The 15,602-nt window shown below is 40.6% G+C and overlaps 1 protein-coding gene across 7 annotated transcripts in view; it reads right to left on the reverse strand.

The window, feature by feature from the left end:
• The window catches only part of LOC139614360 (eukaryotic translation initiation factor 4 gamma 1-like), a 38,330-nt gene that overhangs the window by 17,902 nt on the left and 4,826 nt on the right, over window positions 1–15,602 (reverse strand). For 2 of the 7 annotated variants that reach the window (XM_071471526.1, XM_071471523.1), the window contains exons 2-9: window positions 13,102–13,155; window positions 11,956–12,077; window positions 11,321–11,407; window positions 10,332–10,364; window positions 9,669–9,689; window positions 8,897–9,091; window positions 8,379–8,481; window positions 2,288–2,427 (exon numbers count right to left, since the gene is read on the reverse strand). In XM_071471526.1, coding sequence (XP_071327627.1) covers window positions 2,288–2,427; window positions 8,379–8,481; window positions 8,897–9,091; window positions 9,669–9,689; window positions 10,332–10,364; window positions 11,321–11,407; window positions 11,956–12,030 — 654 coding nt within the window. In that variant the 5' untranslated portion in view covers window positions 12,031–12,077; window positions 13,102–13,155. Of the gene's footprint in view, window positions 1–2,287; window positions 2,428–4,209; window positions 4,620–4,695; window positions 5,573–8,378; window positions 8,482–8,896; window positions 9,092–9,668; window positions 9,690–10,331; window positions 10,365–11,320; window positions 11,408–11,955; window positions 12,078–13,101; window positions 13,156–15,602 lie in introns of those variants that run through there. The other 5 variants (XM_071471524.1, XM_071471525.1, XM_071471527.1 and 2 more) reach the window with 5 other exon arrangements.

Raw genomic sequence — 15,602 nt, forward strand, 5'->3', positions numbered from 1 at the left:
GCAAATGCAGACATAGGCAAACCTGTTCCAGACCTAGTGCCGCTTTGTGACTGTGATTTTATGTGTATTTTAGGTATGACAATAAAAAACTATCAGGGAACTAAAGTGTGCAATACAAGGTGAGCAAGGAGACATTTGCAATCTTTGGTTAAATAAGTAAATTTCATCTTATGAAACAGGTTGAAAAGCAGCTGTGCAGAAAACAGAATATTTGTCATTCTAACTGGACAGAAGAATTTGAGGAAGCAGGAAACCAGCGGCTTATATTTGTGAGTCAAATGTAACCATCAGCCCAGAAGTCTCAAATGTAAAAACGATGATTACACGAGAGGCACAAACTGGGGCTTCGCTTCACAGAGAGCTACCACATACCAGGCGAGGGCCATCTTAGAGAGCTGAGGAAACACTAGACATACTGTAGAACTGGGGAATATGTCACACAGCAGCTTAGTCTTACAGAACACCAAGTTAAGGTCGAGTTCGACACTATCTATTTCAACCAGTAAACTGAGCTCTATGTCCAGGCTCAAGAATGACTCTAGAATCATCTTCAGAGAGGTTGCAACACAACAAGCCAGCCAGTATTATCTCAGTGCCATCAGGTCATTGGGTTACTATGGATTACTATGGGGAAAAACTGCATTACTTCTTAATATTACTGCAGAGGTGCTGTTAAATTAAAGACTTTTACACTGAAAGGGTAAGTCCAAAACATTACTTTTCTTACTTTGACTCTAATGTAAAGTTACAGCATTAAGAAAATTTACTGACTGGTAAACTGCATACATGTTAGCTATACTGTGTTTTGAAAATTGCATTACTGTGAAATTTGTATCTAGGAAACATTTAGAACCTCTGCTTCTTGAATTAAGTCCCAAAATGGATAAAGTGTACTCCACCGATTTAGCACTGCACTTTAATAATGTGCTGGACACAGCTGGCTGGACTGCATTGTATATACATTCTGCCTGCCGTCAGCTGGTTTTGGCTCTTTATCTGTTGGCTTCTCTCCCCCTCTCTGCGTTCACATATACAGTGTTTAAATACAGCTGAATTCACAATAAACTTCTTCTCATTTACATGCTTTTCTGTTTCTGTTGTCAGACAATGGAACAAGTATGAAACAGTGACTGAAACGTGGCCGATTAAGACTAGATGTCAACTTCCAAGCTGCTCTTCTGCTGCTGCAAAAATCCTGATTTTATAACCACAGCAACGTCCCCAAAAATCACCAAAACACAGAAGTTGAGCAACATTTACTTGTAAAATGAGCTCGTTCACGTCAGCTACCATGCAGTCAGAGATCGCAATACAACAAGCCAGGATGTATTTTTTCCAATACTGTGCAGTCAGCATTAAGAGGTGCGGGAGGGAAAGCTGGGAAGTGCTGACGACTGTCTTCTGTGCAAAGTAACAAAAGGTTTGTCTGAAAAGTTGGTGAATCTAGCGACAAAGGCGCTAAGTTGACAACCCGTTTTGAAAGAGCAACTACCAACTCCAACACTCGGCCAACCGACCAATGGAATTAACTTCATCACTCAGTCAGTCACGGACAATTGCGTTTATATGGCTGGCCCCGCTGTTGTAGTCCAACTAAAAACAGTACACATCACCTTCCTCGTTAAAACATAGTTCTGCATCACCCACAATGCAACTCAAAAATGTTTTTAACTATCTGCAGTTGAAACCTTGATAGGACGTTTGCTCCAAAAACTATCATCTATCTCACATCTGGGTGCAACACACCAGCTTCGTGCTTGACAGTGCAATATAAAGATGAATCTGTACCTAAGTTTCTTGCATAGTCACATGATCATGTATGTTGTAGATAACAGTCTGCGGCATCAAAAGTCGGCAGTGATCCAACCTTTTTCCATCATTCAGCAGCCAAAAATAATATTTGGCTTTTAGTCCGCAGTATCTTGAAGATGTACATGCAGATGTCTATCTCTCATGGGTAGAAAACACAGTTATAATGTATTTAGATGGAACTCATATAAAAGACAAGTACCAGACCTACTCTGATAAACAGATAGTGTCCAAATAGAGCTGATAACATTTTCCATTTTAGCTGAACTGTTCTTTTAAGTCTGTGCTACTTTTCTATTAACATTTCAACCACATTTAACACTGGTTCCTTCTGCTAATAAAATGTTATTACTTGGAATCATGATGAAACGATAAGTCAGAATTGGAAAATATGGGAATCCTGGATCACCTGCGTTCCCAAAGCTTCAGTGTGCTGGTTTACAAGCTGTAACATGATGTCCTGGATCACTGACTGTACCTGTTTGCGTTCCCGTTTGGTGGGGATGTGTTGGGGAGGCTGAGGTGGTGGTTGCTGCTGTTGAGGGGCAGGGTTCATAATAACAGGTGCCGCCTGCACCGAGGGGGTGAACTGAGGCTGGGCGGGGTAGTAGGCCCCTGCTGTGGATCAGATAAGAGAGAAGAGTTTAAACCAACACATATTGACTTAAGCCTATACTCATAACTTATCTTAAACACATAAGACAACACATAAGCTGTGTTTGCACATCACTGAAGTCATGTTAGTCTAATTTGAGGTTCTTTGGACGAGCTGCATCTAAAACTTGACGGTTTGATTTCTTGAGGATTTGCAGCACAACAGCTGCAGTTTTATGTCCACTGCACAGTTATAATGTCATTACACTGAGGTAATTGCACTTTCTTAAGTACTAAATTCTTTTCCCTGCCAGGTGACATTTGAGGCATCTATCTAATGCTCTAATAAAGAACAGCTTCCAATCTATGTAAAGACACCTCAATTAAACTTCAATTCCTAGATTACAAAAATAAACAATGTATAAGCTTGGGCTATTGAGTCCAATAAATTAATTTCCTGTGAACACTGTAGAGAAACACTGAGAGGTGAACATGTGAATTTTTAAAATTCCTATCACAGCAGCATTTCAGGGTAACTGTCACAGCTATTTTCCAAAAGTGGACAGGGTGATCTGAAGGAATGAAGTTGTGATTAATGAGAGAACAAGTGAATAAATAAACAAATGAATAAGAGATTACACTTAAAAAGGACAAACACTGATGGTTTAAAACCTATTAGGACATTCTGACCAATTCATCGAGAAGACTGTTGAATAATGTGATTAATTACCAGGTCAAAAATGTGTTTTTGTAAACTATGCCAGTTTGATCTTTACCTGTAAGTTGTTAACTGTTTGAATTGTGTTGTTTTTAATGATCGGTCACGTATCCAAACTGTTTCAGTAAAATGACTCAGGTTGAATTTTTTTTCTTGCTTCACTTAACTAAATTTGACTGCACCTAACGATCATGTCCTCTATCAATTTCCTGACTATTTTCCCATTTTATAGATAAAATGTGCATGAATAATAATGAAAAATGCTAATTATAATTTCTCAGAGATAAATGTGACTCATTTAAACTGTGAATTTTGTCCAACCAACAGTCCAAAGCCTAAAGGTATTTAGAGTAATATCATTAATGCCAAAGAAAATCATCAAATATTCAAATTTCAGGCCCTGGAAACAGCAAGCTTTTGCCATTTTTGCCTGAGAAATTGAAATAATTACATTACGAGAGTAACTGCTGATTAATTTTCAGATGATCGACTAATCATTTCAGCTTAACACTTGTTTAATTTTGCAGCCCATGTTTACACGCAGTCTAAGTAACAAGTGACTTAAATCAAGTATCAGATGATTGTAATTAAACATTTTCTAAAAATACCTCAAACTGAAATTGCTTCATTTCTGCCGGGCTCTTTTTCTTATCGCTGCTCTAAATGTTACTGCAGTGAAGTGATATATCTCAAAATACCTGCAACTATCAACTTGTACATTTGAACAGACATCAGTGCCTCAAAATGAAGTCTTTGTTCCTAATAGTGTTTTTTTTTTTTGTACGCTCTTGTGAGATCTCAAAATGCCTTCATGTTGTATCTGCATGCACCACAGCAGACATGGCACCTGGACAGCACCAGAGGTAGGCCTTCAGACCATGACACAGCAGCCTCTGTCTCTGCCCAGCTGTGCACTGGTGTCTCTTATGTCTGAAGGATGTAGATATTTATCACACTCGCACATTAATTAAGACAGCAGCTGCCAACAGGACCACAGGAAAAAAGAAAAAAAACCCACAAGTTAAAAGAACTACTGGCCTACCCAGTCAATAATGTCAATAAGACATTCAACCATTCAGTGATATTACCTGGCCTTGTAACTGGCCTCAGTTATAGTTCAGAACCAGTTGCAGCCCAGTTTCACAGGACTAGGGTAATAAACTCCTTGGATTGAAGAGGCCTCTCTCTTCTCCCAGTCTGGCAGTAACTAGCTCCTGCTCTGCCTCTCTCCCCCTCTGCATGCATTTCAGTCTAACTCACATTACTGAGTCTGCATTGTTGACCAGGAGCAGCACAGCCTAAATATAGTCAAAAACCCACACCGGCTGGGGGAAGAGAGCACGCAAGAGGGAAAGGGAGGGAAGACAGGCAGACAGAGAAGGACAGAGAGAGGTAGAAGTTGGGCATGCTGGAAACCTGAAAGCCAAAAGGCAGAATGAGACTTTTCTTGGACAGTGTCCCAATTCTGTAAATAAGAGGCTTGAAATATGACCCATAAAGTGCAGGAGATTGAGAGAGCAATGAGAGGAGGGGTGGGGGGCTGTAAAGAGACACACTATCTGGACGGCACCTACCCTCAGAGTCCTGCTGCTCTTGAGACCCACGGTTCCCCATGCTGAATGCCTGCTAAAGGCAAATCTGTGTAGAGAGAAAAGGGAGAGGGGGTTTCTCTTCAAACCCCCTCTCTGACTTCTTCCTGTCCTCTCTACAGGTGCCCTCTCAGAATGACTTCTTTTACTGCTCAGCCCTCCCCCTTCCAGCGTGTCTTCATTTTGCTCCTCCCTCTGACCTTCCTGATTCCTCCCTGCCTTTCACTTTTTCTTTTTTCTTTTTTTTTTTTTTTTACCTTCCTCCCTCACTCCCTCCCCTTCCCCCTCTACACTGTACTGGCAGGCAACCTAAACTGTTCAGTTGTGTCATTTGGACTCCCCTTTCTCTCAAGTGATCTGATCCATGCTGCTGAGGACCTGACAGCCCACTACTAAGGGGGTGGGCTGTGTGTATGTATGCGAGATGAGTTCAGTAAATCACTCAACTTCGAGGGAGGGTGTCTTAAAAATAGTCACCATGTTCCGTCAGCACTACGTATGTGTTTGTGTGTTTACCTGACTGCTATTAAAGGACTCGGTGGTCAAAGGGCCTGCACCACTGTGCCTCCATACAAAGCAAACAGTGATCAAGCCTATCACAGTTAGAGAGCCATGTCTCAGTGTCACATGACCACTTATTTAGGATCATATGCCATTGCTTATGTCATGACACATGACTCGCAGAATGACCAATGTAACACGCACCCCCCAACGCAAACACACGGGACATTATGTCCTGTACAGTCATTTAAATAAACAGCAATAACAGCCACACAGCTTTCTCATACCTCCGACAGGCTGCTACTGTCAGAGGAGAAACGTACGTGGACAACAAATAGAAAGCCACTAAAATTAACACAAAACTTAAACAGACATATGAGACCGTCTCTGCGCCCCTGGTGGGCTGTTCTAAGTCGAAAAAGCCAGGAAGTATTCCAGAGGTGATCATCTTTTGTTTCAGCAGACAGGCTTAGTACAGAAACAAAAACTGATTATTTTCTTCTTTTCTGTAATAGCTCTTTACGATTTATGTCAAAATTAACAGGACTTGGGGTTTCTCCCAGAACAGCAGAGTTCAGATCATGAAGTGACTCTAAGGATGCATTTGCAACCTAGAGATTCTACTTTATTTAAAGTCTATAGCAGGTATGTAGTTCCAATTCAAACTCAAGTGAGCAGTGAACAACTGCTTTGAGAACATGGGACTTTGGGATGTATGACTGATGAGAAGAGAAAACAGATCAACAACAGAATATTATTGACTGCAACAGGAAACAGATCATGGAGAGGTCAAAATAGAGGTCACTAAAAGGTATAACCTATAAATTGTTGAGAATTATCAAATTATGATGAAGCATTTCTATTTTAATGGAGGTAACTTTTCTTGACTTTAAGGCACTGGTCACGTGATGCTACTCAACCAATCACTGCGACCTAAGTCAATCAGTGAGATACACCCACAGAGTGAGAGACGACATGAAAGTGGGACAGTTCAGGAGCTTTGCTTGAGGATCATTTGTAAAACTGGACCTTTTTGAATTTAATTAAACACCCCTGTTTTAAAGCATCCTTACACATTAAACAGGGGGCTCATTAATCAGTCCTAGTAACATAAAAAAACATGAACATAATATTCAGAAAACACGAGTAAATAATAAATAAGTCCGAATGTGGAAGAAGAGTGTCGACCTTATGACATTTCCAATGTAACTGATTGCAGGAGGGAAAAGTGTCAACACCTATGAGAGATGTTGACTTCATGCAACAGATGAAATGGATGCAAAAGCTAATCAGGTCAAGTTTCTTCTGCAGCTACAAAAATTGCATTAAAGCTAAATAAGGTAACTATTTGAGGTCAGCTCAGACTAAATGATCTGGTTAGAGGCTCCGAGGCTGCTTCTAAATGCAGATAGGGTGAAATCTGACATCAAAACACACCGCTACATCATGACTGTTAGCAACACGCAGCGCACAAAAACCCCTTCTAGAGAATCGCTTTATTTATATTTAGCTTTATGAACTGTTCTTGACTCAATTTTAGCTTCTTTACACAATGATATTTTTTTCTGCATTTATTGGCAGACAAAGAAAGTTGAATAAAGTATTGTTTCCTGCTGCATTTCACCAAGACAAACTGCCCTTTGACAATAACGAGCTGTTTGAAAACACTAAACAGCAATTTGAATATGGAAATCAACAACATTTAGAATTATTCAATATTCATTACTTCTGATTTTTTATTTTAGTGGCAGTTTTGTGAAACATGCAGACGCAGAGGTATTGTTGAAGCACCACACACATCATGCAGTATGGCAAAGTGCAAAGAGCATGACATGGACGGCCTAATAGGAAGAACTGTGTTTTTACAGTGCTGTATTCAGGCCTGTGCATTCTATTGCTGATGAGCTACAGTTTAAACAAAGACAACACATAGTTCAGATGCCTGCTGGTGGGGGGTCAGCAAGTTTGTTTTCAGGGCATCATCAGTTCTTGTGGTGTACCGACACTCAGCCGCCTCTAGAGGGTGGAACAACCCACAGGATCAACAGCAGACATGTCTGTGTTGCTACAGTATTTAATAGATGTGAAGTAATCCAAGTTTCTGACAACAGAATATGATAGGAATTGATAAATAAGTAAAAAGCTGAAATTGCCTTATGTATTAATTACTAATAACAGCCACAGCATGTCATGGAGACATTAATATAAAATAATAAATACAGATGTTATTCACACTGACATGCTTTAATTAAAATTTTCTCACTCAACCTGCTTTGACTATGACAGTCAACAACTTCCAACATTTTCCAGAATGCAGCCACACCCATCGCCCCGAGCAAAATTTGCCTTGTAGCTGCATCTCATTATGGTTATTGTGTCTGTGCTGAAAGTTGTCTCTGCTGGTTTCTCCCTGTGTGATTGCTGAATGTCACTGCACAATTAACAGTGCAGAAAGATGCTGCTTCTCTTTGGTTCTGAGGAACTTAAACCCACCCCACCCCCAAAAAAAAACCATTATGCTACTTCATCATGTTTAAAGCAGAACAGCTCTGTGTTTTTATGTTTGGATGTAGATTACAAGCAGGTAGAATGAATTGCTGGTCTATTACTTATTATTTCATACTAACCAGAAGTGTCCTAAGCAACAAGATGTGTCAGAAGCGGGGTTGACTTGAGATAAAGGCAACTATAATTAACAGCAACATCAAAGGGAAACCACTTCTTTCCTGATATGGTAAGAGATGCAAAATGAACAGGAAGACTGAGTACGTCAAAATAGGACAGTGGATGGATGAAGCCTGAAACCTGAAAAATATGAAGACTACAGACAGCTGAAATGATAATGAAAAACCTGCTGATTTATCGGTGACCTCGGTCGGGGTGATGTAATGATGATCTTAGTAGATTTTCTGCTTTTGACTATCTGTGTTAGTTTGCTGTACTGCCCGCCCTCTGTAAAAACATTTTCCTTATATCGCATTCATGAGTATTAGGCTCTGTTTGATGTTGGGGACGTGGTGAGTCTCAGGTTAATAATTGTTTGACTCTAACTAATTAAGTTTGGAAGTTCTTGGACCAGCACTTCCTCCTGTGTCAGTGTAAAAGCCCTGTAAAGTGTTTCTCTGTGTGTGAGTGGCTCAGGTGAGGCCCCAGGTAGAGCCTCTTACCATAAGTACCATATTCAGCGGGGCTGGTGCCTGTGTAGAAGCCTGGGGTGCCTGCTTGGACTGGGTATTGCTGGGGTGTGGCCACGTAGGTAGCTGACCGATACTAAAGAAACCAACAGAAGGGAACACAGAAGATAAGACAGAGAGACAGGAACGAGGATAGGGAGGAGAAACAAACAAAATCATTAGTAACACTGATAAAAGCTGTATAAAAAAAGACCTGCACAACCTCTCTTCAGCAGAAAGGGCTTGGGCCGTTTGAAGGAACTTAAGTCATATTTTGTGGATACAATATATACAGAATTGATTCCAACAAAAATAGAGCAACAAAAGCTAGTTCTTCAAACAGGCACGTTCTCTCCCCATCAATTTAGAAATGTTTTTTCAGTTCTAACATAAATACAGAGCATGGAAAATGATCTGTGTGCTGGTGCTCAATTATTTAGACCATCTGGTTTATGCGCAAAGAAAATCTGGCAGTGCCGCGAGCTGAAGACATCCAAGTTTGTGCCCCCTACCTGTCCTGGTATGAAGTAGGCAGGTCCCTGTGGCGAGCTGGGGAAGGGCAACTGTTGCCCAGGGATCATCATCATTTGGGAGCCAGGGCCCGGCTGGTAGACATGCGTGGGCGTCACGGGGCGAGGGGCGCTGCTGGGAGGGACACCTCGAGGCCCGCTGCCAGGAGGCAGGCTGGCCCTGTTGGTATAGTAGGGCTGGACAGCAGGCAGGTGAGCAAACCAAGGAGGGAGACCACAGAGAGGTGTGGAGGGGGAGAAAGGAGGAAGCAGGTGATTGAGAGGACGCAGAGCAAAAGTAGAAGATAGTGGGAAAGTCAACAGAGAGGCCAGGAAAATGTGGAAGGAAAAATGGGATGGAAACAGGGTGAGAGGAGACAGACAAATGAGGGAATTATTAGTTACCTTTGTGAAACCTCTGCCATAAAAAAATTATTCTCCATGCCCTCACATGATTTTATCTCTTGGACAAAGTGAAACTAGCTTGTCCACAGCTCATAGTTTGTCCATGAATCTGTGGCTCGACTCCAACTGGAAACATATTGGCCCTGTCTGCCAGAGGAGATAAAACAGCTAATGCTGGTTCATTCAGAGCCTCCTCATTGACATTCTGCTGCTGGCCTGGGAGCTAACCGCCGTAGCCAGCAAAACGACACCAAGCCAACAAAGCGAAACACTGCCAAATATTAGTCACACACATATGGACTCCTCAAGAGGATGAGGGGGTAAAAAAAAAAGGAAGGAAAAACTGGAGGAATGAGGAAATTTTAGTTACCTGTAGCGACCTGAAGCTTCCCTTCAGCAGCACAAACACAGATCACACACAGAGACACATTAAACAGAGGCAAACAAGAGGGTGGGAAGAGAAGGGGTGAGAAAAAGAGAGCACCACAATCAGTTAGAGAAAAGCCCAGGAACCATCCATTCTGAGCCAAGCAGTGAATTAACAAGCAGCATGCAGAGAAAAGGCAGAACAGTGAATCCCAATAACCTAAAAAAATAAACTCTAGTTATGATTAAACACACTAACAACAGGCTACATCTCTACAACTAGAACTGGAAGACAGGAATTATCACCTTGCTTTAACACAGAGAGAGCCTGGTGTTGATTTGTCATGTCTTTGTTTCATATTTTTTCAATCAAACTAATCACTTTCTCTTAGCATTTTGATGACTGTTGTAAAACACACATTTACTTAGGTTGTTTTTGCTCATATTTATATTAACTATGATTTTGATACTTAAACACATTCACTGAGTAGGTGAAATATTAAATGAAAATATTATGATGTACTGTTAAATGTTTCCATTAAGCTAATTTTATATTCTTGGGGACTATCTCATTTAATGAAATAAATAATTTTCTTATTCATTGCTGAACAAGAAACCCCCGCCCAAGTCTAACCCCTGTCATGTTAGTCAGTTGTGCTGTTAGTACCTGTTGGTGTATAGACCGGGGCCCTGGGGCAAACTAGAGGAGGAGAGGCAGACAGGACAGAGGTTAAGACAAAAGCACAAGATCCATGCTTCACTCAGCACTGACAGGCTCCTTCCAGTTCTGCATCTTTAAAACTGCAGTTTAAGGCCAAAATAAAACTCACTCACAGTCTGAAAACAGTGAAAAGCTGCTTTCTGACAGTCAGACAGTTGGGGTCTGCCCACTTTCTGCAGCGACTCCTATTTCTTGATTTGTTTAGATTTTATTTTATTTTAATTATTACAACTGTAAAAAAAAAAATACAAATTTAACCTGGAGACTTCACTTGAAATCATTTAACACTAATAAAACTAATTATTTTACTGTTTGAACTCTAATAAATTACAACAAACTCAAGTGGAGCCTCTTGCATTTCCTCCAGTCATTCAGCAGCATTAGGGGTGAAAAAGACTACAGAGTTTAAATGGTGTATATAAGGCCAGTGTGAGCATGTAGCACACTAAGCTGTTATACTTTGTGAAGCAAAGTACCATGGACAGGCTGACACTGCAGGTTAAAATGGTGCAGAACTGGTGAGAAGTAGGCAAACAGACATGCAGGCAGTCTAAGAAATTTACACATAGATTCAGGAGAGTCTACACTGTTTTCCACTGGGAAGATTCCATAGAGCGACAGTGAGCAGTAATTATGCCAGACTAGCACACAAGGACATTTGCAGTATGAAGAAAAGACCTTGACTATCTCTATCCCAGCTTTTTATCCAGATTGGTTTGTCTGTCACTCCTCTGACAAAAGTGAGGGTCAGGTATTAAAGAAACACAAAACTTAGATTTACAACGCACCACAGAAATTAACTCGGTAACTTGTGTGGAAGGGGATCATTTGACTTGGCTGACATCCCATAACTTGAGAGCTACAGTCCCTGATAAGTGATAGAACTAGTCCACCACTGTGTGCTGCAGGGGTGTGTGAGCAGTGGCCAGGCCTACCTGTCGCGTCTGTGGTGTTGGGTTCATTTGTGGAGGCGGTGGGTTGGCAAACACGACAGAAGGGGAATGCCCAGGGGGGAATGAGGGCTGCAAGAGACAGGAAGTCATATCAACAGCAGAAGAGTGTGGCGCGGGAGGAATAGGGAGTAGACAAGTAGACAAGTGGTCAATGAGTGCACAGATACAGAGGCCAATATTTGTGTTCAGGTCGTTTTTTGTTTTGTCATAATGCCAGCATCTTTTTATTTTTAAGTTAATGGATAGCAGACAAAGGGAATACACAAGCTACCTTAAGTAGGACGGGTGGGGGGGGGCATTTTCTGATTATACTCTTATTTTAAAGAACCCCATGGGGTATCAACCACAAGATTTTGTGGATTTGATAACAATGAAGACACTGCATGCTACACTGGCAGCGTGACTTCTGACAATCACCGTGGTCTTTCTGAGACATGCTTGTGCCCGCCGCAGTCACTCTGCACCAGGGAAAAGTGCATTGCTGTGTGATCTGCTTTTCATTATGTGCACAAAAATGCCGTTACATCAGCCCCTTTTTTCTGCGAGAAACAAAAGTGGGACAGAGCAACACGCCCTTAAAGGGCCAATACAGATGATGAAGGAGCAGGGTCTGTTACCTGTGACAGGCCAGGGGAGGGGGCAGGGTGGGGGGCGGAGGGGGGTCCCGTTATAGGCTGTGGTGCTTTATTCATTTCATGGAGTTCTGCATGGGGAGGCAGATGTGGACCTGTGTACAAATCTGTGGAAAGAGAGAATGGGGGGAGTTGTTAAGAAGTCTTTGGTTATAAAAAAAAAAAAATTATCAGCCATTTCAGGAGGTACAGGAACATTCAGCATCACTGTAGTGAGGCCTAATAGGTGACAATGTAATAACATGTGGAGCACAGGGGTCTCCAACAGGTGGCACAGGAGCTACCAGAAGCTCACCCCCTGTTATAGAGCAGCTCAGCCAAAGGTCCAGAGAATATTGTCGGTACAAACCATGCATGCATAGTACAAAGTTTATGCAACACGACTCAGTAAATCTGCTCCAACACCAAATCATTATTTGTCAGTTGTCAGTCAACATGACTTAAGCTGTCAGGTTTGTTTATGCAGAGACAGAAACTCTTCTAACAGAACAGACATCAAGTAAACTTTTCCAACAAACAGGAAATATGTTGTCATGGATTCAGTGAGTGAAGCCGTTGGCTTCAACTTGAGTCCTGTTTTTTTTTTTTTTTTTTAAATCACGTTTGTTTACATTTTGGAAAATTAACTGTACCAAAGTAACTATTCTAAGTTCCTGTTTGTTATGTACCGCTGAATGTACTGACAACTACAACTGGATCACAGCCTAAGGAGCTTCTTTTTTTAATAGACATTTATTTGCAGTGATGTCATCATGTCTGTGTGTTCAGGTTTGACTGAATCATTACTTAAGTATTTGACACAAAAAGTGACACTGATGTGAGTTTCAGATGTTTTTGGTACCAAATGTGAGATTTGGATATTGATATATGATGAATTGTTAAATTATCTTATTATTTGATATAATATGTGAATAAACGTAACCAGTCATGTAAGACATGAGGAGCTCTCAGCCCCTTTTATTTTGTCAAAGTAGCTCTCAGAGTAAAAAAAGGTTAGAGAATGAGTAGTTTACTTGAATAAGTCTTTGAAAATAAAATTAACAAAATACCTCCACTTCCTCCTCCTTAAACAGGAGGGTAAACCCAGAGCTGATATTTCCTGTTATTGTCGCAGCTCATCTGTTTACTTACATTTATGAATCCTTTTAGGTCCTAAGTCTGGTTACACCGAGGAACCGTTTTTTCCTACAAGACAGTGAGGAGGAGAAACCTTGTTACTAAAGAGCATGTATTGGCTAATCGCACAGTTCAGATGGTTTATAATCTTTTTTTTTTTTAACTGAAGAGGTTACTATGGGGCATAACAAACAGACACAGATATAACAGATGTTCCTGATGACGTCCAGAATGTTACGGTCCAATATGTTATGATGACGTTAAGAGCATAAAAATTATCAAGCGTACATTTCTGGTGAATTAGTTTGAAACGGCCCGCTGCGGAGGTGATTTTACAGTATACAACAAAACTAAATGACCCCTGGTCAGTATCACTAAAATGCTAAGTGACTACACATCCTGTCCATTTAATACAATTTGTTTTTAGCCCAAGAGGAATGAGGGCAATTAATTTCACTAAAAAGGTTCATATTTAAAGATCAGCTGCAACAAAAGTCAGTACACTCTTCATTAGTGAAAGTCTGCTTTTATTTTTTTTATATCTATTTATTTCTGGTGACAGATTCTTCTTCCTGGACATGGATGATACCAGTCTCACAGAAATCTGTGGAGAGATGTTCTGCTATTCTTGTGTGATTTTTGCAGTGTGTTTTATCGTGTTGGAAAATTCCTCTGCTGCCAAGCTTCTTGAGTCTCAGAGTCATCGTTTCATTCAGTATTTGGGTATAAAACTTGCTTTCATTGTGCCAATCTCTAAATGTCATCTCCCCTCCACCTTTTCCTCTCACGCAGCCTCATATCAGCGCACTCCCACCTCCAGGGCACTGTGCAGTCACTGTGGTAGTCCTGGCCAGGTCCACGTCGAACATGCTGGACCCCATCTGATCCAAACACGTTTATTCTGGTTTGATCTGACCAAAGAATGTGCTGCCAACATTCGTCAGGCCTTTTTTCCTGTTGTTTGGCAAAGTTTGATCTTGCAATTTCGTAAGTAATGGTTTTCTTTGTTGATGCAGTGCATAGAGGTTCACTTGAGACACTGAAACACCAGTTTCCAGAGATGATCATTGTGCCAAGTCAGAAGCATTTACTCGTCTGTTTTTCTATGTCCAGTAGCCAACTGATGCTCTTGTGTCCTCTCCTATCTTTATGAAGTCTCCAAATCTAGTTTCCGACTGTGTGTGGAGCCATGTTGCATTGAACACAACCCAGGTGCGGTGTTCACAAGTTCTTTTATAACCATATTCATGCAATTAGCCTTAATTAGGAATCAAATGTGCAGTTAGTTTTGTTGCAGTGGTCACAGTGTACTCACTTTTGTTGCATTGAGGGCAAGATTTTAAATGTAGCCTTCCTAACCCATTTGTTTTTTTATTATACAACAGATCAAACACTCTGAGTATTGTTGATGAGCACAAGAGCACTGTGCCTCGTTAAGTACACCAACTACTCTGGACAGTATTATTAGTAAAGTAAAAAAATACAGTATGTGGGTCATAAAAATAGCCTGTAGCTCAAATTACAAGACTCAAAAAAGTTACAGCTTTTCTTAAACAAGTTTCCAATCAGTGCTGTGTAAAGGCAGAATTAGGTTAAATCAATATGATAAGTCAAAACACTTCTCAGTTCTTCTCTTATACCCAAAAAGACCTGTGTTAAAAATGCAAAATGTCTGTTCGGAATGGATCTTAATTCACAGTCTGGGGCTGTAAAGTCTGCAAAGAGAGGGAAAAAATAAACACCATCTACAAACAGGAGTTGGTGATTTTTTTTTGCATGTTCACCGTTTCACAAAATACCTAGTGTAACTTTGTCACACCACGGTTTATCCTCTCAGTTCAGCAAAATGTATTTGAAACTGGTAATAAACTGAGGCGAGTTGTGTATACTGTCTGCAAAAGAAACTGTAGCATCACAACTGAATGTTGGCTATTTAGTATTTAACTTTGTTGAAAAGTGAGAAGGAGACAAGTGGTACATTTTCTTAACTGAAAAAAAGAGAAAGGGAACACGAGCGAGTCAGGAAACTAAAGGAAATTCACAAAGAAATGACTTATTATGGTATCGATCATTGCATTTGGCATCACCAGTCTAGTAGTGACTTTTCTAATTTAATCCAATCACATTTACAATACAATCCATGTCTAAAATTAACTGCATGACAATGCCTGTCACAGTACAAAGGGTCTGATGTCACATATTAAGTCACATTACATAATAGAAAATTTCATGCTTGATGTCAAAACCCAGCAGTATTTATTTCCGTCACCATTTTGGACACCACTTTGTTACCAAAGTGCATATTACTCCTCATTTGGAGTAATATGCACGAAAATACAGAAGACCTGTTGTTAAATGAAGAAATGTAATCAGGGGCCCAGATTCAGTAGAGATCTGATATTGTTTACGTCAATGAGTTAAACTGATTGCATTCATTTTAATATGGTAACATGAGCTAGAACTACCTAAAGTGGAGACATTCCCTCAACACTATTTTGGGATCGTGCAAATTTGAA

This window comes from Trachinotus anak, unplaced genomic scaffold, assembly GCF_046630095.1.
Source record: "Trachinotus anak isolate AG129_WGS33_773 ecotype Australia unplaced genomic scaffold, CSIRO_AGI_Tana_v1 ptg000034l, whole genome shotgun sequence".
Lineage (NCBI taxonomy): Eukaryota > Metazoa > Chordata > Actinopteri > Carangiformes > Carangidae > Trachinotus > Trachinotus anak.